The sequence below is a fragment of the Cucurbita maxima genome, unplaced genomic scaffold (genome assembly GCF_002738345.1).
Source record: "Cucurbita maxima cultivar Rimu unplaced genomic scaffold, Cmax_1.0 Cma_Scf00020, whole genome shotgun sequence".
Classification (NCBI taxonomy): Eukaryota; Viridiplantae; Streptophyta; class Magnoliopsida; order Cucurbitales; family Cucurbitaceae; genus Cucurbita; species Cucurbita maxima.
Window position 1 is genome coordinate 3,662,159 of NW_019272036.1, and position 23,895 is coordinate 3,686,053.

Here is a 23,895-nt window from a genome sequence, read left to right on the forward strand (position 1 = left end):
AATAACTCAATTAATTTTTTATTTTTAAATATCATTCAATTGGTCAAACATATACTAAATACAAAATTATTACATTTTAAAGAAAACACAAAAATAAAAAATATACGAACCTATCACATATTTAATACCATTTAAAGATAAAATAAACATAAATCTACCGTTTAGAAACTACACTCTCAATTTAACCAGATTTTTTAAAAAAATGTCACTAACAAATTAATTAATGATGTTTTAATGTCAAATTCAAAATATTGTGCGAGTGAAGAAGTCTTTTTTTTCGGCTCTTTCTTGATCCCAACCCTGTTAAAATATCATCTCAATAGAGTCAAGTCCAATTCTACAGAACCTAGGTTATCATCTCAAGCAATACAAAGTAGTAGCTACCGAGAGTGTCTTGTATTTTCTTCTTGATTGGTGTTAATAAGGAGTGCGAGTATTTCTCATATAGAGTTGTGTTCAACAACACCTCCAAGGGTCCCCTTCTTTTGGGCCTTTGCTCTAAGCTCCCTCTTCCCTGAATCGAGATAGTTACATTTCTCCCCATCTTCCATAACTGATTCAATCAATTGAAATCAATGCGAGCCCCATCGTTCGGTCTGAGAATAGTTCAGAAAGAACCGAGCAATCATCAAGCAACCATAATGAAATTGACAGCGAACTTCTTTTCTCCCTGAAAGTGGGTAAGCCACATTCGAAACATATTTGAACAATGAATCCCTCACAGCCATTAAGATTTCATTTTCCCTGTTGTAGAAGAGTAAGAGTGGGCTGAGGAATCCTTTCAAGATTATGAGTCAAGACTCAAACGGCCTGCAAGCCTTTTAATGCACTTCCAATGTTAATACCAACCATTCACCAGAAATCACCACAGGAGCAAATTCCATCTTTGAAGTGATGATAACGATTAACATCTCTAATACTTATTTCTCTCTTCGTGATCTTCGATATGAACTTAATTGCAACATGACAGTCCCCACAAACTCTAAGGTTCTTGATAATCAAGAGCCTACTTCCCGTAGCTGTGTTGATGAGTCCATAAGCAATGGCCAGTCTTTCACTGTGACCACACACCATATCAGCTTTTTCATCGTCTTCGACATCGTGGAAAACCAACCCGATTTGTGGTGCATACCCAGCTTCTTTCATCAACTTCCCTATCTGTTTTAACTCGGCATAGATTGCTTCAGACTCAGGATGCGAAGTATCTTCTGACAAGAAGGTATGTACTTTGTTCCTCACTTCTATCCAACTACAAGCTATACTTTTCTTCAACCCCCTATCCATCATGGCATCCCTTAGTCTTGCAACTCCTTCCCATTTACCTGCTTGCGCATACATGTTCGACAAAATCACATAGTTCCCGCCATCGTCAGGTTCGAGCTCAACCAACTTCCTTAACGCTAGCTCGCCCAACTCCACATTGCCATGGATTTTGCACGAGTGAAGCAAGGCACCCCACACACCAGCATCTGGCTCTACTCTCATTTCCATTAGGAGGTTGTAAGCTTCTTCCAAGTGACCACAATGACCAAGTAGATCAATCATACGAGTGTAATGTTGAACAGTAGGACGTATAATGTAGTCACTTAACATTGATCTGAAGTACATCTTCCCTTGATTAAGCAACCCACCATGGCTGCAAGCAGCCAGAACTCCAACAAAAGTTATATGATCAGGGAGAGCTGTCTCTTTCATCCCTTCAAACGAGTCCAAAGCTTGATTAGCATGGCCATGCATTGCATACCCAGCGATCATGGCTTTCCAAGAGACTACCCTCTTCTTCTTCAACAACTCAAACAGACTCCTAGCAACATTTACAGAGCCACTCTTGGCATACATATCCACCAATTGAGTCTTCACCCTGTCATTCAACCCAAATCCATGTCTCCAACTATAACCATGAAGCTCCTTCCCTTGAGGAAGAAGGACACTATCAGCTGAAGCTGAGATGTGTTGTGCGCCGAAAGCGGAACAAATGTACTCCCAACACCAAATTTACTCAAGACATACAATATTGCACACAAAACTTGATGATTTCAACAGCAGAAAGAATGGCATTATATAGCCTTCTGCTAAACCTAAATATAAACTAACAAGCCTAAAAATTATTAGCAAGACCTTGAGAATAGGTCTTGGTCCTAGAGAATAGGGCTTATGACAGTGCTTAACAATCTCCACCTTGTCATAAGATTTCCAAGTTGATAGCGAATTTGGTTGCTACCACATCAACACACTACTCCTTCCTTCCGACGTTGATGAGATCCAAACAATGGCAGAACTTTTCACGAGCGATCACCTTTGTCAACATATCAGCAGGGTTATCAGCAGTTCCAATTTTTAGTAAACAAATATCCCCTTTGTTAATGATTTCTCGAATAAAGTGAAAACGGACATCAATGTGTTTTGTACGAGCATGATGGACTTGATTTTTTGACAAGCAAATAGCGCTCTGGCTATCACAAAATACATCTATATGTCCCTGCAAAATACCCAAGTCATTGATCAAACCATGCATCCAAATAGCTTCTTTAAAAGCTTCCGTTACCGCAATGTTGAGCGCCAACAAACAGGTCCACCAGCCATAGTAAATAAATAACCCATGGTAGATCGTCGCTTATCCAAGTCACCAGCATAATCAGAATCCACAAAACCAGCTACACGATTGTCAAGATTAAACATTTCTTGTTTTTGAAACTTAATACCAACATCAATAGTGCCAAGAATGTACCTAAGAATCCATTTTACAGTCTGCCAATGCTCTTTACCAGGATTATGCATATAACGACTCACCATGCTTACTGCGTGTGAAAGATCAGGTCGAGTACACACCATAGCATACATCAACGCACCAACAACATTTGTATAAGGAATGTTCTCCATATATCTTTTGTCATCGTCAGAACTTGGACACATGGAAGCACTAAGCTTGAAATGAGGAGCAAGTGGAGTACTAACAGATTTGGTTGAATTATTCAAACTAAATCTTGACAATACCTTGCGTAGATATTGAGACTGAGTCAACCAGACTGTACCTTTTTTTCGATCTCGCTCTATCTTCATTCCATGTATTTTCTTTGCATTGCCTAAGTCTTTCATTTCAAATGTTTTAGAAAGCTAATCTTTGAGTTTATCAATCTCCACCTGTCTCTTTGAAGCAATTAACATATCATCAACATATAAGAGCAAGTAGATAAACGATCCATCATCGAGACATCGATAATACACACAATGGTCAAATTGACTATGAGTATACATATGCTCTACCATGAAATGATCAAACCTTTTATACCATTGGCGAGGGGATTGCTTCAGCCCATACAAAGATTTCTTCAATCTGCATACTAAATGTTGCTGTCCAACTACTCGGAAACCAACTGGTTGCGTCATATATATTTCTTCTTCCAAATCTCCATGCAAAAAAGCAGTTTTTACGTCGAGTTGTGCAAGCTCAAGATTAAATTGAGCAACCAAAGCCAACAAAATTCGAATCGAAGAATGTTTTACCACAGGTGAGAAAATTTCATTGTAATCAATACCTTCCTTTTGTGCGTAGCCTTTAGCCACAAGTCGAGCCTTATAACGTATACCAAAAGGGTCTTCCTTTTTTGCAAAAACCCATTTACAACCAATTTCCTTCTTACCTTTTGGAAGTTGTACCAAATCCCAAGTTTGATTTATCTCCAATGATGCTATCTCCTGATTCACAGCCTCTTGCCAGTGTAAGCTATCCGGGCTCTGAATAGCATCTTTGTAACTGTTAGGAACTCCATCAATCAAAGAGAAAGCATATGCTATCGTATCATCAAACCTTGCAGGTTTTCGAATTACCCTTCGTGGTCTATTCTTGGCGATTGACTCAGGTTCCTCCACTCTTTCATTTACAAGGCTTTGCTCCTCAAGACTTTGCTCTTTCTGTTCTAAGACATCAAAGTTATTATTTACCTGGTCAATAGGTTCTTCAGTAGGAGCAACCACATCAGGAGAGAACACCACCTTCTCCACCTGCTTCAATGCCTCGTCATTATTTTCAATTTTCTGCAAAAACATTCCAGACTCATCGAATGTCACATCTCGACTATTAACAATCTTACTTGTTTCTGGACACCATAACCTATAGCCCTTCACACCTTTGCTAAAGCCCATAAACTTGGCTTTTTTTGCTCTAGGATCCAGCTTTGAGTCTGTCACATGATAATAAGCAGGACACCCAAACACATGCACTTTATCATAATCACTAACAAGACTACCTGACCATACCTCAAGCGGAGTTCTCCCACCGTTTCCAGAAACAGGTAAACGATTCACCAAGTGAACTGCATAACTGAGAGCCTCAGCCCAAAATGTCTTACTCAATCCTGCTTGAGACAATATGCATCGAACCTTCTCTATTAATGTCTGGTTCATTCTCTCAGCAACTCCATTTTGTTGTGGCTTACTAGGAACAGTGAAGTGTCGAACGATCCCTTCATCTCGGCATACTTTAAGGAATGGATCATAAGTATATTCTCCCCCGTTGTCTGATCTCAGCCTTTTGATTTTCCTGTCCGTCTGATTCTCTACCATTTTTTTCCACTCTAGGAAGAGTTGGAGAACCTCGTTTTTGTGCCTCATGGGATACATCCAAACTCTCTTCGAGTAGTCATCAATAAAGGTGACGAACCACCTCTTTCCTCCCAATGAGACATTCTTTGTGGGACCCCATACATTAGTGTGAACATAATCCAAAATGCCCTTTGTTTGGTGTATAGCTGTACCAAACTTCACATTTTTTGTTTGCCAAATATACAATGTTCACAGAAATCAATTCTTCCAGTTGTGGCACCCTTAAGGACTCCTTGGTTCACCAGTGTCTGAAGCGCCTTCTCACCAGCATGCCCGAGTCACATGTGCCATAATTTCGATATGTCTTGTTCTTTCGAACTTGCCACAGCAGCATGCCCAATTATTGTGGTTCCGTTGAGGTAGTATATGCTACCTCTTCTAGTTCCTGTAATTGCCACCAAAGCTCCACGAGCTACTTTCAAATTCTCTCCTTCCAAAATGATGCGATAACCACTTGCATCCAAAACGCCAAGTGAAATCAAATTTTTCTTCAAGTCAGGGACATACCTCACATCTTTGAGTTTTCGTATAACCCCATCAAACATCTTGATTTGTACTGAGCCGATTCCCATTATCTTACAAGTACTATCATTTCCCATATAGACAACTCCACCATTGAACTCTTTGAAGTCCAAAAACATCTATTTGTTGGGACACATATGATAGGAGCACCCAGAATCAAGAATCCATTCACTGGTTTGGCTGACTGATAGGGAGATTGTCAAGGCATCATCTGTATCAGTGTCGTCATCTCTAACCACATTGGACTTCGACCCCTTCTCTTTTAAGATCGAACAATCTTTTTTCCAATGGCCTTTCTGTCGACAATATGCACACTCATTTTTATCAAGTTTTCTCCAATTATCAGATCTACCTCTCGACTTTAATCGAGACTCTCCACATTCGTTCTTTTTCCAATTGGAAGTCCTTCCATGAGCAGTGAGAACATTTGAGCTAGAGATTTGATACGTCTCATTTTCCTTCTTTCGCATCTCATTGTTTATTAAGGCATTTGAAACATCTTCAAAATCAATATTAGTGATTCCATGTAGTAGGGTCGTTACTAAAAACTCGTAGGATTCCGGCAAAGAGTTTAATAACAACAACGCCTTGTCCTCGTCATCAATCTTAACATCAAGATTGAGCAAATCAGTGATAATTTTGTTAAAATCATCCAAATGCTCAGCCATTGAGATGTCTTCCTTGTAATCAAAACGGAAGAGTTTCTTCTTCAAATAGAGTTTATTTTCCACACTCTTCTTAATATATTTCGCTTCAAGCTTGTCCCATAATTCTTTCGCCATGGTAACCTTCATAAATGGATATTTCTGATCCTTGCCAAGACAGGATCGAATAATTCCACAGACTTGCCGATTTAATTTCGTCCATTCTGCATCTGTCATGTCTTCAGGCATTTCCTCTTGGAGAGAGACATCGAGGTCTTGCATGACCAACAAATCGCTAACTTCGCCTCGCCAAACACCAAAATTATTGGTTCCATCAAATTTCTCTACTTCGAGATTGGAACTCCACACTCTCGATCCACGTCGTGATGGTTTTGCCATTTGCAATAATTAATCTGGATGAAACTCAAAAACACAATTCTTGAAAATTGATTTTCAAGAGAATAAACACGATTGTGAGCACGTCTAATGGTCGATGAGGCCCAAGCTTTCACAATACCCCAAAATACCACAACTTGGCTTTGATACCACTTGTTGTGCGCCGAAAGCGGAACAAATGTACTCACAACACCAAATTTACTCAAGACATACAATATTGCACACAAAACTTGATGATTTCAACAGCAGAAAGAATGACATTATATAGCCTTTTGTTAAACCTAAATATAAACTAACAAGCCTAAAAATTATTAGCAAGACCTTGAGAATAGGTCATGGTCCTAGAGAATAGGGAATGACAAAAATTATTAGCAAGACCTTGAGAATAGGTCTTGGTCCTAGAGAATAGGGCTTATGACAGTGCTTAACAAGATGGAGATGACAAGCGTTCCCTCAGTGGGGTTCACTCCGCCATCTCCCTACAAAGAGCAAGACAATCATCTGGTTGCCCATTTTGGGAATAAGCTGCAAGCATGGAGTTCCAACACACAACATCTGTTGTTTTTCAAAGAATTTCGGTGAGAGGAAATTGGGTGTTGGAAGAAAATGCGTAACAAAAAGGAGAGAGGAAATTAACTGAATTTTGACTGCGTTCGGATTGTTTTATTTTCTGAACAAATCTCCTATTTAAAGTAAAAGTCATTCTAAAAATGGGTGAGAGTGACCAACTAAATCTGTGCCACTCCCTACAAAATTTAAGTCTAGAATTCTGGTGATCCATTCGACATGTTTTGTCAAATGGTCAAACTGGCGATTTTCTGAAATCGTGTGAATAAGAAAAAACGGTAAAACTCAGGTTTTATCTAACAATCTCCTCCTTAAACCTGTAGTATATCTACCTTACTATTTGAACTCCGATCTTTGAGCGTAGTTCTTCAAATTTCACCCGCGCCAGGGACTTGGTGAAGATGTCTCCAAGTTGTTCCTCTGTTCGGATGTAATCAATTTTGATGAGCCCTCGATCTGCACATTCTCGAATGTAGTGGAATCTGATTTCTATGTGCTTGCTTCGTTCATGCAAAACTGGATTTTTGATCAGGGAGATTGTAGCTTTGTTGTCTACGTATAGCATTGGTGGATCACTTTCTCTCCCGATGAGTTCTTCCATTAGTCGCGCAAGCCAGATCCCTTGTGTTGCTGCCATCGAAGCGGCGATGTATTCTGCTTCACAGGAAGACAAAGCAACTACCTTCTGTTTTGTTGATTGCCAGCAGATTGCGCCGCCTGAGAGAAAGTAGATCATTCCGCTAGTGCTCTTACGATCATCAACGTCACCGGCCATGTCACTATCACTGTAGCCAACTAGCTTGAGTTTCTCCTTTCCGCTCCCTGCGCAGTATCTTACACCCCAGCCTCTGGTTCCGGCTACATAGCGCAGGATGCGCTTGACAGCCACTAAATGCTCCTCCCTAGGTGCTTCCATAAACCAGCTCACATATCCAACAGAATAAGCAAGATCAGGACGAGAGTTTACCAGATAGCGCAGACTCCCGACAATGCTGCGGTAATTGGTGGAGTCGACTGTCGTCGTAGTGCCAGCCTTCCTTAGTTGAAGTCGGGCCTCCATTGGCGTCCTTGTAGGATTACTGTCCACAAGTCCAGTTGTGTCCAGCAGCTTCTTTGCGTATGCACTTTGGCAGATGGAGATGCCGGTAGAATTCTGTTGCACTTCGATGCCGAGATAGTAGCTGAGCACGCCGAGATCGCTCATCTCGAAGTTTTTCGACATCTCCTTCTTGAACCTTCCGAGGACTTCCATGTCACCTCCAGTGATTATGAGGTCGTCGACGTACACTCCCACGATTAGTCGCTTCTTGTCATGGCCGTGCGTGTACATGCCATGCTCAGAGGTGCAACGTTTGAATTTCAGTGACAGTAAGGTACTGTCGAGCTTCGCGTTCCAGGCTCGTGGAGCTTGTCGAAGCCCGTAGAGTGCCTTGTGCAGGCGCAATACTTTATTGGGGTTGTTGTTATCCAGGAAGCCAGGTGGTTGTCGGACATAAACAGTCTCCTTCAGCTCTCGGTTAAGGAAAGCAAACTTTACGTCCATATGGTGAACCTCCCAAGAGTAATGTGCTGCAATTGCAAGTAAGAAACGAACAGATTCTAACCTTGCCACTGGCGCAAATACCTCTTCGAAGTCCACTCCTTACTTCTGGACGTAGCCCTTCGCCACCAGACGGGCCTTGTGTTTCACAACTTCTCCTTTTTCGTTGCGCTTCAGTTTAAAGACCCATTTGAGCCCTATGGCTTGGTGTCCCGGCGGCATATCCTCCAGACTCCACGTCTGATTTTCGGTGATGGATGTCATCTCCTCCTGCATTGCCTTCAACCAGCACGGGTTCTTTTCTGCTTCGGCGAAGGTGTTCGGTTCATCTGCACTGATGGCATGTAGTTCGGCCACTTCTTCGAGCTCGCGCACTGCCAGTCCAGGTGGTTCACCTCCTCCTACTAGGTCGTCCATCCTCCGGTACCTGGCCTCCAGATCAGTATCGTGATCGGCATCCAGCGTCGAATCCGCAGTCCGTGGTGTTGCGAATTCCACTGGTTCAGGGGTTGCACCTGCTGGCGGTGGTGACGGCTGCTGATGCTGGGCTCCTCCTTCTTCCGGCTCGGTGACGAGGTACTTCACCGTAAATTGATTTGGATTATGGTCTGCCTCGATCACGTCATTCCACTGCCAGAAGGTGCTTTCGTCGAAGACGACGTCGCGAGACACGTGAGCTCGCCCCCCTACAGGATCATATAGTCTGTACGCCTTGCTCCCGGGTTCATAGCCGATAAAACGATCTTCAGCCCCCTAGGATCGAGCTTGGCGAGGTGGGGACGTGTTACCTTCATGTATGCGACGCAGCCGAACACGCGAAAATGATGTACCGCTGGTTTTTTGTTGTACCAGGCCTCATATGGTGTCTTCCCGTCAAGGCTTCGGGTTGGTGACCGATTGAGAAGATAGACGGCCGTCATTACTGCCTCTCCCCAGAATCTCCCAGGCATCTCGGCCGTCACCAACAATGACCTTGCTGTCCCGAAGATGGTCTGATTCCGGCGCTCCACCACTCCGTTCTGTTAGGAGGAGTAGGGCGCCGTTAGGTGCCGTTGTATGCCGATTTCGTCACAGTACTTACCGAAACTTGTCGAGGTGAATTCTCCGCCTCGGTCTGTGCGCAGCACTCGCATCTTCTTCTCACATTCGGCCTCCGCTCGCGCTTTAATGCACTTAACCGCCTCTGCCACCTCACTTTTCGCTTGCAGCAGGGTCAGCCACATGAAGCGGCTTTTGTCATCGACTAACAGGAGGAAGAAACTCTTACCGCCTGGGGTCGCCGGCTTGATGGGCCCGCAGATATCGCCGTGTACAAGCTCCAACGGCTCATCGGCTCGATAGGATGTTCGAGACGGAAAGGGTGTGCGCCTCTGTTTGCCGATGAGGCACCTGTCGCACAGCTTGTTCACGCCTTTGATTGCTGGCAAACCGTGCACTAACTTCTCCTTCTGTAGTTTTTCTAGAGCAGGAAAGTTTAAATGCCCGTACCTTGCATGCCACCTCCAAGATACCTCTTCGGTCTTGGCCGAGAGACTGACAGGTTGCTCTATCTGTAACTCCAGGATGTAAAGACGGTTTGTCGTGCGCCTTGCCTGTGTGAGCAGCCGTCGTTGATTATCGCAAATTTTGAGTAGTCCGCTCTCGATGGAGATGAAACAGCCTGTCTCATCGAGTTGACCCAGACTCACAAGGTTAGCCTTGAGCCTCGGGATGAAGTAGACGTCGGTCAGCTTGCGATGCTTGCCTCCCTTGCTGGTGAATAGGATGGTGCCGCGTCCTTCGATCTCGACGACGGATCCGTCGCCGAATTTCACCGTCCTGCGGATCCCCGAGTCGAGTTCGGAGAATGCAGATCTAGCCCCGGTCATATGGTTTGTTGCCCCTGTGTCTAGGATCCATCGTCGGTCCTTGTGTTGCTCGTCCCGCTCGCTGATCTGAGCGAACACTCGCTCCTCCTCCAGTTGAATTGGCTCCCTAGCTGGTGCCACCTTTGCTACGCCCAGCTGGAGCTCTTTCTCGAGTTCAACATCGTTGTTGATTACCTCCATTTCCGTGGATTTGGAATCGATAATGGGGACACATGCACTTACCATGAAAAGAGCTGGCTTGTCCTCCTCGGATTGAGCCACATGGGCCTTTTCGGCCTTCTCCTTGTTCCTAAGCTTGCTCCAGCAATTCCTGCTTAGGTGTCCTCTCTTCCCACAGTTCGAGCAGATTGGCCTGCCATTGGTCGACTCCTTCTTTTGATTCCCATCTTTCCCGCGCATGCGCCCGTGGGAGATCCATGGCTTCTTACCGTCTTTGCGGCTGGAGGAGGACCCGTTGCTCTCGCCGGTGTTGTCACGGAGCTTTAGGCGTGCAAGCCATTCCTCCTCAGAGAGGAGTAGACGACCCCCCTTGTCGACAGCTGAAATGGTATTTTTCTTCCGCTGCTCGACGTTACGCAGTCTTCCGGTCACCTCTTCTACCGTTAGGTCGTTCACGTCAAGCAATGTCTTCGATTGAAATCGCAACTTGCTCGAGGTGATCAGGGACAACCTGCAGCATCTTCTTCACGATTTCTGTCTCGCTGATGCTGCCACCGAGTGTGGTGATGTTGTTGGCGAGCCCCGTGATTCGCATTGAAAAATCATCGACGGATTCACCGTCCTTAAAGTGGATCTCCGAGAGCTCCTTCCGCAACTGCTCGATGTTGGATTCCCGCACTCGCTGTACACCGACCCGACGGGATTTGATTCCCTCCCAGGCCGATTGCGCGGTGCGCTTGGTGGAGAGAGATGCCAGCATCTCTCCTTCCTCTGGCTCAACAGCATGCCATAAGGCTTGCGGCCTGTAGGTTGACGCGCATCAACAAGATCCATTCGTTATAATTGGATTTTGTCAAAATATTGGATACTGAACGACGGCAATCGTTGTCTCCCTGATCACTCGCTCAACGATAACTTGACGCCCGTCATCACGGCGTTGGCCTCTTCGTGGCGGAGTGAGTGAGCCTGCCCGAGATGGGCCCCACGATGTGTGTGTTATTTTTACACTTCGCATTTTCTTCTACTCAAACCTGAGACATTTGTGATGTTAGGTCAAAGCTCTAACCACTTGAGCTATTCAACTTGTTTGTTGATAGGTTGGCTCCTCTGCAATGATATACACCAATCGGTGAGAGGAAATTGGGTGTTGGAAGAAAATGCGTAACAAAAAGGAGAGAGAAAATTAACTGAAACTGCGTTCTTTTATTTTCTGAACAAATCTCCTATTTAATAAAAGTCATTCTAAAAATGGGTGAGAGTGGCCAACTAAATCTGTGCCACTCCCTACAAAATTTAAGTCTAGAATTCTGGTGATACATTCGACCTGTTATGTCAAATGGTCAACTGGCGATTTTCTGAAATCGTGTGAATAAGAAAAAACTGTAAAACTCAGGTTTTATCTAACAACATCTCTCTCAACCATTTTATCAAACACCTGTCGGGCACTCACTACACAACCACACTTAGCATACACATCAATCAGAGCTGCACCCACAAACACATCAGTCTCCAATCCAGCGCCTATGACATGTTCGTGAATCTTCTTTCCCTCTTCCATTGCAGAAAGAGACGAGCAAGCTTTGAGCACAAATGGAAAGGTAAATTTATCGGGAACAAATCCATAATCCTGCATTTGATAGTATAGTGAAATTGCAACCTCATATGGTCCATTCCAAGCATAACCTCGTATCATAACATTCCAAAGGAAGAGACTCCGTTTGGAAATTCTATCGAACAAGAGATGAGCATTTATCAAAGAGTTGCAGACGCAGTAAAGATTGATTAGTTTAGTAGCCAAAAGAGGGTTGAATCCAAGACCCATTTGCCAAATCCGAGCATGAAGCTGCTTTCCAGGCTCTATCGCCTTTTGGACGCCGCAAGATTGGAGGAGAGCGGCATGATGATGATAGTACCGTTACCAAGATGAAATCGAAATAAAAAGCTCAAATGTTCCATACCCTTCTTTTCGACTGACATGGCTGAGAAATTGCTCGAGTGTTTGGTCCTAGTCCAAGAGCCCAATAAGGGATTGCCCGGGCGCGGCGATTGTCGGCTGTTATTTATAGACACCACAAAGTATTGCACGTGCTAGGAACGTGATTCATTTGTGAATCATTGTTTTAAATATATACTTAATATAACATAAGTTAACTTCAAAACAAAACGTTACATATTTGTTTGAAAATGAATTTAGAACAATGGAGTTTATGCAAATTAATTTAATTTGAAATTTTATATCATTTTCATTTTATTTTAAATTTACAAATATGGTTGATTTTAAATAATTTTAATATTGGTTTTTATTGAATTTAGTAAAATAATAATAATAGGCATACTTTGGAGAGAGAAAAACATAATATGAATATAGTTATAATAAATTGAAATGTATGTTTATGTGGGGAAGAGCATTATTTACGAGTAAATGTTTATATAATTTTATTAAAATAATTTATATGAGAATAATAATTTTAAATTCTAAAATTTAAGATCTAATAAATTAAAATTTTAATTAAATAACTTGAAAGTAAGGTAATTAATAGCATCCTCATCCCCATTTTTTTTCAATCTTACGTGATCAAATCCCTTACATTTAACGTTCACCAGATAACATTCGGTTGAATTTTTTAGACAATAAATTCAAACCTATGGACTTTTTGATCAGGTGTGTAACAACTTAATTAATTGAGTTGCATTCATATTAACTATTACACCTTGATTAAGAAATTTGAGCAATTCAGCTAAGAATATATGATTGATCTGAATAACCAATACTAAATACGATTATATCAACATCGAATTTGAGTCCCAACCTTAAGTTGTACTCCACTTAAGCAACTGTCCAACTAATCTTTCGACACGTTATCAAGCTGTGAGGCATTTCCGCGAGTATTATCAGTGATCGCGATGTGAGATTTACAGGAACCTTTTTGGACTGGGCTATTTAAAGTTATTGGAGTCGAGATTAAACATCTCTTTGAGCTATCATCCTTAAAAAATAAAAAATAATAATAATAATAAATTCTACTTTAGATAGAAAAAAACCAAAAAGAAAAAGGTTTACCTTAGACAAGAAGCTAGCAAACAAGTCAAGCGGCACACGCAGAAGGCGACGGCGGCCGAGTCACAAGGCTGCCCAATTGACCTCACCCAACGCTGTCCCATGCCAAAAGGGCATCCACAATTCACAATTCGCATGTGCCTCGTCTCTCGGCCACCCTTTTTGCGCCTCCACTAACACAATTTCACATGTTTGGGTTTTCTGGTTGGCAGTTGAAAACATGGGTGGATTTGTTGATCCCATCCACCACTTTAATTCACGTACTTTTTTAAACACATTGAATGATATTCAAGTTGATGTATTTATACTGTATATATTGTGATATCTTGGATTCCACGTTTCATTTCTAACTTTAAAATTATTTTTTATTATGTATTTTAGGATTATTAAAAAGAAGTATACGACCCTAAAAATTTAGAACACAAATAATCTAAATGAATTAAATTGGTATGTATGGAAGAATGACATGATATTATCCATTTTGAGCTTAAACTTTCATGATTTTGCTTTTAACTTTTCAAAAAGTCGGTACTATTTAAGATAATATTCCTTACCCATAAACTCATAATCTTCTCTTAATTAGTTATTAATCATTATAATTCTCTTAAATTAGCTTCACTTTCTCAATCATTTTATCTTAAAAACTTAGTAAACAAAAAAAAGAGAGAAAAACATCATGTATCCAACAACCAAAAAGCTTTTTTTTTTTTTTTTTTTTTTTTTTTTTTAAAAANGAAAAATTAGGATACCAGGTCAATATTCAACGCTATTTCCTTACATCAAATCAAATAAAAAAATCATGATCGATTTCATTATCATACCTAATAAAAAAAAATATATACATGTATTTTTTATGTTCGAATTTGATGGTTAAATTATAATTAATTTTATTAGAAAATATATACTTAAATTAAAAGGTTAACAATAAAACGGGGGTAAAAATAGTAAAAAGTTTAATAAATAGAAACTAGATTTAAAATTGGAAACTACTAAATTAAAATTAAAATAAAACTCAACCCTAAATTATAAGAAAATCATAATTTAATTTTTTTTTCCTTTATTCGAAAAATATATATATTAATTTTGTCCATGAAGATAACTAATGAACATTTATTATAATATGTATTCTATTATTTAAATAAAAAAAAAAAAAAAAACGGAAGTGGAGTTTGTGGCCGGAATTTTAAACAAGGGTACAACTGTCAAAAGAAATAAAATCCGTTAAGGAATGCCAGCTATTGACGGACGGCTGCACGTTTTGTCTTCCCCGTTAATTTCCAGACCCTTAACTTTCTTTTTCCGTTATTATTATTATTATTTTTATTTTTTTTAGGAATTTCCATTATTTAATTTTATTTTTAAATTACAGTATTGGATTTACTTCTCCAAATGCGCTGGCCAAATACTGTCCCTAATCCATCCAACAAAATTTCACAAAAAAAAAAAAAAAAAAAAAAAAAAAAAAAAAAAAAAAAAANTTGCACACCCCATTTTTCTATTTTAGTTGAAAAAAAAGCGTCCGACGTGGCAGTTCCATTTTCTTCTTTCTTCATCTTCTTACACAGCTGGGATTTTCCGGTATCTTTTTGGCGGGTTTTCGATTCTTCTTCTTCTTCTTCTTCTTTCTCCTCCATTATATCTCTCTCGCTTTCGTTGTTCTTTTTTAAACCCTATTTTTTGGAGTTCATTTTTGTCGGTGAGCTTCTCTGTTTCTCTTGCACGGTCGTTTCTTTGTTGTATGGTTCATGTTCATCTTCCATTTGGCTCATTATTACTCGCTCCTCCTTTTGATTTTTCGTGAAATTTCTTCAATGGCGGATGTGGGATTATTCCATTTTCTTCATCCCTTCTTTTAATTGTTTTTGGAATCTTGGTTGTGGGTTTCTTGGGATTTTCATTCTCCATTGCTTGATTCTTCGGTGTTCTTCCTCGTTTCAGCCCTCTAAATTTCTGTTTTCTTTCGGATTTCTTCGGTTTCAAAATGTTCGGCATGTTCTTGAAGCCGAAGTACTATACAAAATGGTATTGATTCTGATTCTGATTCTGATTCCGATTCCGATTCTGATTTTTATGGGTTTCTTTTGATTGATTCTTTCTTTTATTGTAATGTAGCAAATCTTGCTTAAAGCTGTTGAAGTCGCGGCTGGATGCAATTAGGAAGAAGAAGAATGCGGTTCTTAAGTATTTGAAGAGCGACATTGTTGAACTTCTCAAGAGCCGTCTCGATTACAATGCTTACAACAGGGTTAGTTCTTCTTCGTGTCTCGGATTAGATTTTTAATCTCTCCGAAGCCCATAATTTTAATATCTGGTTCATCTTCCCTGATTTTGGTCGTGCTTGTTGTGCTAATGGTGAAATAGGCTGAAGGGTTTCTTGTTGAGCGAAATGTCTTGAAATGTTATGAGCTAATTGATGAATTTTGTGGGGCTATCTCCAATCAACTATCTGTCTTGATCAAACAGAGGTAGATATCATAATTTTTAGAACACGTCTGTGTTCTTAGGCTTCAGTTTGTTCAAATCAGTTTAAATGTGGTTTCCATGTTTTTGTTTCTCTTCTAGCGAATGCCCTGATGAATTCAAAGAAGCTGTTGCATCATTGATCTACGCTGCAGCGAGATTCGCCGACTTGCCTGAATTACGAGAGCTTCGAAACTTCTTTACTGGGAAATATGGATGTTCCTTCGAACCATTTACCAGCATAGAGGTTGTTCTTGGTAGCTTAAAAACCCGGTTGTGTCGTTAGAGGGTCGTCCTAAAACTTGGTTTAATTCTTGTTTTTCCTTTTAGCTTATCGAGAAGTCGAGGGCGACGATTCAAACGAAAGAGATAAAGCTTCAACTACTTCAGGAGATTGCTCAGGAATCCGCCATTGATTGGAACTCCAAAGCTCTTGAACAGCAACTGTATATTCCTCCCCCAAATGAAGTGAGTTTGTGTGCAATTCTGTTTTTGTGCGTTGATGAACTCTCTTCATTCTATTGATGGTTTTATGGTCATTCTTTTTGCAGCCTGATGTTGTTCCCATGCACGAAAGGAAGAAGGACTCGGTCGGAAAAAGGGACAGCAGCGATGACGAATCCATGTTCGATATTAGAAGTGAAGGCAACACGACCGAGACCTCGACCGTAGATAGTAGTACCGATCAAGATGTCCGAAAAGGTGGTTCCGAGGATGAAGTAGAGGATCAGACACCGTTCTACCTTAGAGTTATCCGACCTCCTTACCTTAAAACGAAACCAACCAACAAGGAAACAATGGAAGAAGCTCGAAAAGCTACCGACCAAGTCGAAAACGATGAATGTAAGAAGCAGCAACCCGAGCCAACCTCGGAAGAGAAACCGAAACCGAAACCGAAATCAGTCAGGCGAAGAAATGTGAAACTACAGCCTACAATGGAGATCAAGATTGACGATGTTGGGAATTCGGGAAACGATATGAGTTCGAGTCGAAACAAAGGTAAAGAAGCCATGAAAGGAGAAGGGGATGATGAGGAGGAGGAGGAGGAAAAGATGTTAGATGGGCTGTTGATGCATTACAGTAAGAAAAAACCAAGCCATGAATCAAACGAAGTCAGGGCAGTGTCACTGTCCATAGACTCAACTGAGCCAACTGAGCTAGAGAACAAGCGTCATACTAGAACTAATTCCTTCGTTCATCCTAATCTCCCGGACTACGACGAACTCGCAGCTCGGTTCGCAGCCCTGAAGGAAGATAAATAAAAAGTTTCGGTATCAGACGCTCGAGAAAATTATCGATCGAACGTGGTTGACATGACATTAACAAGGAGACTCCATCTAAAGGAAGATTCTTTGCTTCGAAACTAAACCAATAGGACAATTGCAATTCTCTAATCATTTCTTACAACCCACCTGTACTTTATAACTTTAAGAAAATGCAGTAAAAATAAATAAATAAAGTGGTATATAATTTATACATCTATTCTTTACTCACATTATTAACTACAAAATGCAGAGAATTGTGAAGGGAAGAATTGTTGAGGATAATTGGAAGTAAGTCTATCTTTCTTAATTCAGTGGAATATCATGAATTTATAAATGAGAAATATTATCTGATATGAGACCTTTTGATGAGCCCAAAATAAAGACACTACAACTTACTACTCAAAGAGAACAATATCATATCATTGTGGAGAGTCGTGGTTCCTAACAAGAATGACATACAAATTTTCTAGCTACTCAAAATGACCAAAATACTCCTCCGAAAATTAACTATATATATATATATATATATATATATATATATATAATGGAAGTGGAATTTTAATTATTATAAATTTCAGATTTTGTTTATTAACTATATTTTTTCATATTTATTTTTGCACCTATTTTATTCTATTTATTTTAAAATTTTATCTATGATTTTTTCATGTTTGCTTTATATTCATCCTTAATATTCAAATTTAACATATTTAAAATATATATAAAAAAATTGAATATTTTAAAAGTTTATTTGATACAAAATTAAAATATTAGAAATTTATTTGACATTTTTTACTTAAAAAGACATATAATATACAATTAAATAAGATTATATATACTTACAATTAATTGATTTTTTTTTTAATTTAACGTATGTTTTACACATTAAGCTTAGTATATTTTATAACAAAAATATTCCACTAAATTAAACTATTAAAATTTTTTAATTTTTTTTTAAAAAAATAAAAATACGAAGTTTATGAAATTAAACTTACAAATGGAATATATATATAATAATAAATAAATAAAACCCGATTATTCCTCTTTTTATTTAAAAAGAAAGTTACAAAGGAGGCTAAAACGACGACGTATAGAATCATCCCATCCATTTGATTTGTTCTGTGAGTGCGGCATTAAATTTCTTTTTGCTTTTTTCCCTCCAAAAGAACAATCGCAGCGAAGAAATGAAAGAAACCGTCCCGCTTTTTCCGCCCATGGAAGAACATAACTAGCGTAAAGTAGATCTTGATTCGCTCATTCGTCTTAAAGCTCCGGCCATCTTCATGTTTAATTTTCAGAGAAGTTCTTTCCAAATCGTTTTCCTATGGGTTGTTCACAATCCAAGATCGAAAATGAGGAAGTGGTTTCCCGGTGCAAGGATCGGAAGATGTTCATGAAAGACGCCGTCACCGCCCGGAATTCCTTCGCGGCGGCGCATTCTTCCTACGCCATGTCGTTGAAGAACATTGGCGCCGTTTTGAGCGATTACGCTCATGGAGAGAGCCCGCCGGCTCCGTCGTCTCTCCCTGGTGCCGCCGTTGCTCAATCGGCTGCAGCGGCGGCGTCGTATAATAGTTTGCCTCCGCCGCCGCCTCCGCTTCCTGGTTCCCCAGGTATGCCGCTTCAACCAGCTACGAGTATGTTTGAAATGAAGGCCTCGAAGGTTGAGTCGAAGCGTGTGGAGACGGTTATTGAGGAGGTGGATGAGAAAGATTTTGAGATTGAATGCGCCGTTGGTCCATTGCGTAGGAGGAGAAGCAATATAGACGGTGGTGGGCGTGGTGGTAGAACTGGCCATGGGGAGCTTGTGGAAGAAGAAAACAGTCCGCCTTCGCGATTGCCGCCTTCACCGAATCGGCTTCCGCCTCCGACCGAAAACCGCCACATTTACGCCCCGTCGCCTAAGGATTCGACCTACGATTATCTGTTTTCGGTTGAAAATATGCCGGCTCCGACGTTGAGCGGCATTGAGGATTTTGATAACAATATGGAGGCGGTGGAGCGGAGAGCGGTTACAGGGGAGAAATCTGGTGAAGAGCCGCTGTCTTCTTCGGCGGAGAAAACGTCGAAGAAGACGAGGCAAGTAGGTTTTCCAGGTCCAAGCGAGGGGAAAAGGATTGTTAAAGGGAATATCAATCTTCTACAGATCTTCATGGAGCTTGATGATCATTTTCTTAAAGCCTCTGAAAGTGCTCATGAGGTTTCGAAGATGCTCGAGGCCACTCGGCTTCATTTCCACTCAAACTTTGCCGATAATCGAGGTATTCGTCTCGATTTGTTTATCAAGGTCATAATTAATTGTTCAATCATTTGAGGGAACAGATGAATTTTAATTTATGGATTGGGAAACTTTTCCAACTGGCTGTTGGCTTTTGTTCCCATCAGGACATATAGATCATTCTGCTAGAGTGATGCGTGTTATCACATGGAACAGATCATTTAGAGGCTTACCAAATAACGATGAATTGAATGATGATTTTGAAAAAGAGGAGCATGAAACTCATGCCACTGTATTGGATAAACTGCTTGCCTGGGAGAAGAAACTATTCGAGGAAGTGAAGGTTAAAACTCTGAATCCTTTTGTCTCATTCTGTTTCTTGTATTCGCTGAAAAAATTACTCGTTCCCACTGTTTTTGGGATAGGCAGGTGAAGTTATGAAGTTGGACTACCAAAAGAAGGTTGCTGCTCTGAACAAGCTGAAGGAAAAGGGCACCAATTTTGAAGCAATCGAGAAAGCCAAGGCCACTGTCAGCCATTTGCACACCAGATACATTGTGGACATGCAATCCATGGATTCCACCGTCTCTGAGATCAACCGCATTCGAGATGAACAATTGTATCCCAAACTTGTTCAGCTTGTCAATGGGTAAGACTTGTTCAGTTTGATAACGATTTTATTCTTCAAAATGGAACATTATGAGTTTGTTGTGTGTTGATAATGATGAGATTAAGTAAATTCTGGGCTGAATTGTAGAATGGTCAATATGTGGGAAACCATGCATTTTCACCATGGAAACCAATTGAAGGTTGTGGCTGCTGTGAAAATGCTGGATATCTCTCAGTCGCCAAAGGAAACAAGCGACCACCACCATGAGCGCACGGTGCAGCTTCGGGCTGTGGTGCAGGACTGGCATTCTCAATTGGAGAAGCTTGTAAGCCGTCAAAGAGATTACATTAAGGCTCTATCAAATTGGTTGAAATTGAATCTGATCCCTACTGAAAGCAGCTTGAAGGAAAAGGTTTCTTCTCCTCCAAGGGTCCGCAGCCCACCAATTCATGGGCTCCTCCATGTTTGGCAGGAGCAGCTGGAGAAGCTTCCTGACGAGATCCTAAGAAACGCCATATTCACTTTTGCAACGGTGATCAACACAATTATGCAAAGCCAGGACGAAGAGATGAAGATGAAGGTAAAATGTGAGGAGACAGAGAAGGAGCTTTCCCGGAAGACCAAGCAATTCAAGGACTGGCAGAAGAAGTATGTGCAGCGGAAGGTGCCGAGTCCCGGTGAGGAAAACCCAGAAGAAATTGGTGATAATGATGCAATTGCAGAGCAACAAGCGGCGGTGGAGGCTGTAGAGAAGAGACTGGAGGAGCAACGGGAAGAGTACCAAAAGCTAAGCGTCCATGTGAGGGAAAAGTCCTTGGGGAACCTAAAAAACCAGCTGCCAGAGCTTTTCAGAGCATTGTTTGAGTTCTCTCATGCATGTTCACGAATGTATAGGCACTTGAAATCAATATCGCAGCCATTGCCCAACGGCACAAGGAGTTCAAACATGAACATGAACACAGGGGAAGCAAGATAAAGGTGTTTCTCTTGATTCTTCTTGCTTGTTTATTTTCAAAAACATCACAACTTATTTCAGCTATATATATATATATACAACACATACATATGCATATAAATTTAGACACAAATTTCATAGGTCATTAAACCATGTGGGGTTTTGATGAAAATCCCGATCGGCTAACCCACTTATACTCTCCATGATGAAATCTACATCTGAAAGAACCTGGATGGGTGGTAGGCGAGCAAATACAGTTGTTTCCATTTCCACCGCCAGTTCTCTGCTTGGGGACGGCCGTCTGTGCCGCCGCTACAAGCGGCCTTCCGTGCAAGACGGTGGCTGTGTAAAGAGGAATGGCCTGATAACACATTTTCTGTAAGTCGGTATGTTTTGTAGAAGGCTGGAAGACTTGGTAAAGGGGGGAAAAAAGTTGATTTGGAGTAATCATGAAGGGTAAGACTTATCTTAAAAAGGAGGGAAAGAGAGAGAGAAAGAGAAAGAGAATGGTCGTTTGTTAGTGCCAACACCTGTCGTTTGGGCACATGAAAATCTCACAACTTTCATCAACTTGGAGGTTGTTTCTTTGTGCACGAATTTACCAAAGTTTAAACGTCAATATATATGTATATATAATTTTGCAAAATTATATTATGATGTGAATCTAAATGCCCATATATGGTAAAAAAGAATAATGTAAAAAATTAAAATTTTTAAAATTGTATTAGAGGGGAGATTTAAACCATTCTCTATTAAGAGGGTTTAGAATGATTTGACCTGAGTTTAGCGTCTTAGAGCATTCGATCATGGTACACCCAAAATTATTTTAAATTTTAATTAAAAATTTTCAAAACTATTTACACATTTATTAAAAATTGTATCAAAAGTGGGATTTCAACCCACACTCTCCCCACAATACCCAAAACTTGCCTTACACTACAGCTTTTGATTTTAAATCAAAACAATTTATTTGAGTTTTTTCAAAATTATTTACATTCTAGTGTCCATGATCGGTCAATCTAAGCCTTATTTATTTTTATGGTGGGCTCCTATTAACGTGTGATTTATTACAATTAGTCATTCATTGGATTTTTTTAGTCTTTTCAATGGTACTTGAATCTTCAATCGCAGTCGTATTTGTCTCTCGAATTTCGTCATTTTCAGATTCAAGTGTCTGCTCATCCATTTGAATTCTAAAGGCAAATATTTCCATTGAGTGATTGTAACGGCTATGATTTTACAGCAAATAGTTCTTCACCAACCCTTATGCCTTATGCGAAATTTGTTAGTCAGAGCTTGCTAAAACTTTAAGAGAGAGAATAGGGAGTAAGGAGGGCCTTAGCTTCGTTAGAAATTTGCCCATGGACTTTCTTTCTTCTCCTACAAGCTTTGACAAAGTCACCGACGGTAGTTTGGTATCGCATTTGATTCAGGAGCTTCTCGACTTTACAAAGGGAACGTCATTTTCGACAATTTTTTAAAGAATATTTTTCTTTATTCAGGGCTTAGGGGACATTACACCAAAAGCTTGAAGTGAACGAGAGAAGCTATCGAGAAATTACCAAATGCTAACAGTGACGAAGATAACTGTCTTTCAGTGGACATGGAGCCAATGAATTCAGTCGAATAACGTAACGAGTCTAAGGTTATAAAAGTGTTCGCCAACTTTGATAGGTATAACATTGTTGCAAGCAAATAGAATAGATGAGAGCTTACTGTTTGTTTCTGTTAGAGTCGCAAGCTTATTATAGTCGGTCTAGCAAGAGAGGATCTTGTTACTTCTTGTTATATCCCTGTGTTCTTGCACGACCCTTCTCTCTTCGGTCTTGCCTTGTTTCTCACTTCCCTCTCTCCTTATTCTATCGTCCAAAATAAGGTTGTATGAAATGGAGCCAAGTGGTAAGACATCGGTTTTCGATACTGGTATGCAACAGTTTGAAACCTTTTACTTCCGATTATGAACACTTGATCGAATATGTCAAGCATGTAGCAAACCAAAATTGTGACTTGAACCTACTTTGTTAAGAGAAGATCTTGAATGAAAAAAAGAGACGGTAGAAAGTAATCTCTTCCAACCAGCCAACCCACAGAGTTAAACACAACCCTTTTTAATCAAGCTTTGGCCTAGTTCTTTATCAATCTCCTAGCCCTGATCAAACTTAGGACACGTGAGAGCCTAGCCCATGAAGACAACATGGGAAGGATAGAGAAATAAAACAATATAGCTTGTTCGAAAAACATATTTTGTAACGGCCCAAATCCACCGTTAGCAGATACTGTCTTCTCCGAACTTTTCTAAGCTTCCCCTCAAGGCTTTAAAATGCGTGGGAAGGTTTCCATACCCCTATAAATGGTGCTTATAGAGGGTGGTTTGTTCTCTCCCCACCCACGTGGGACATCACACATCATCTTGTATAGCATTATAGACATCTCTTGTATAGCATAATAGACATCTCAACGTCAATCAAATTAGTTAGTTGAAAGTAGTTGCCATTGAACCCACTTTCTCTCACGAAAACCAGAATTTATGTGTAGACCACTCGAACATTTAGACTAATTTTTTTTCCATTTAAAAATTATTATTAAATAATATCACAATTAAAATTTAAACTCAAAATAATTTATTGGAAAATATTCAAACATATAAAATATTGCCACACTCTCTCGTAACAAAACTTCACAATCGTTAAAATCATCCTAACCAATTTTTTATTTAAAATTATTCCTAAAATTTAAAATTTTGAATTTTTAAATTAGAATTATTTATAAAACACGTTTCTAAAATATTATTTACAATATTATTATTTGAAGTTATTACAATTTATTTACTAATATATGGGCCTTGAATGTGGTGCGTTGGACCCATGGGCCACCTTGATTAATTTTTTATAAAATTAATAAGTTATTATTATAAACATTTGCATTTATACTTAAATTTTTTTAATTATTATTTATTATAATTATTATTTTACAAAAAAAAAAAAAAAAAAAAAAAAAAAAAAAAAAAAAAAAAAAAAAAAAAAAAAAAAAAAAA

At 39.9% G+C, this 23,895-nt stretch overlaps 2 protein-coding genes and 1 pseudogene across 2 annotated transcripts; 2 read left to right on the plus strand and 1 right to left on the minus strand.

Moving 5' to 3' along the window:
* Positions 1–844: 844 nt before the first annotated feature.
* Positions 845–12,198, minus strand: LOC111494620 (annotated as a pseudogene).
* Positions 12,199–14,894: 2,696 nt separating this feature from the next.
* Positions 14,895–17,281, plus strand: LOC111494616. Its single transcript, XM_023144591.1, has 7 exons — positions 14,895–15,052; positions 15,295–15,378; positions 15,469–15,601; positions 15,718–15,821; positions 15,919–16,063; positions 16,147–16,284; positions 16,368–17,281. The coding sequence occupies exons 2-7, from the start codon at positions 15,338–15,340 to the stop codon at positions 17,076–17,078; spliced, it is 1,272 nt and encodes a 423-aa protein (XP_023000359.1). The 5' UTR covers positions 14,895–15,052; positions 15,295–15,337; the 3' UTR covers positions 17,079–17,281.
* An 833-nt stretch (positions 17,282–18,114) lies between these two features.
* Positions 18,115–21,507, plus strand: LOC111494592 (nitrate regulatory gene2 protein-like). The gene is made up of 4 exons (XM_023144559.1): positions 18,115–19,339; positions 19,464–19,639; positions 19,722–19,945; positions 20,054–21,507. The coding sequence occupies exons 1-4, from the start codon at positions 18,403–18,405 to the stop codon at positions 20,880–20,882; spliced, it is 2,166 nt and encodes a 721-aa protein (XP_023000327.1). The 5' UTR covers positions 18,115–18,402; the 3' UTR covers positions 20,883–21,507.
* Positions 21,508–23,895: the final 2,388 nt, after the last annotated feature.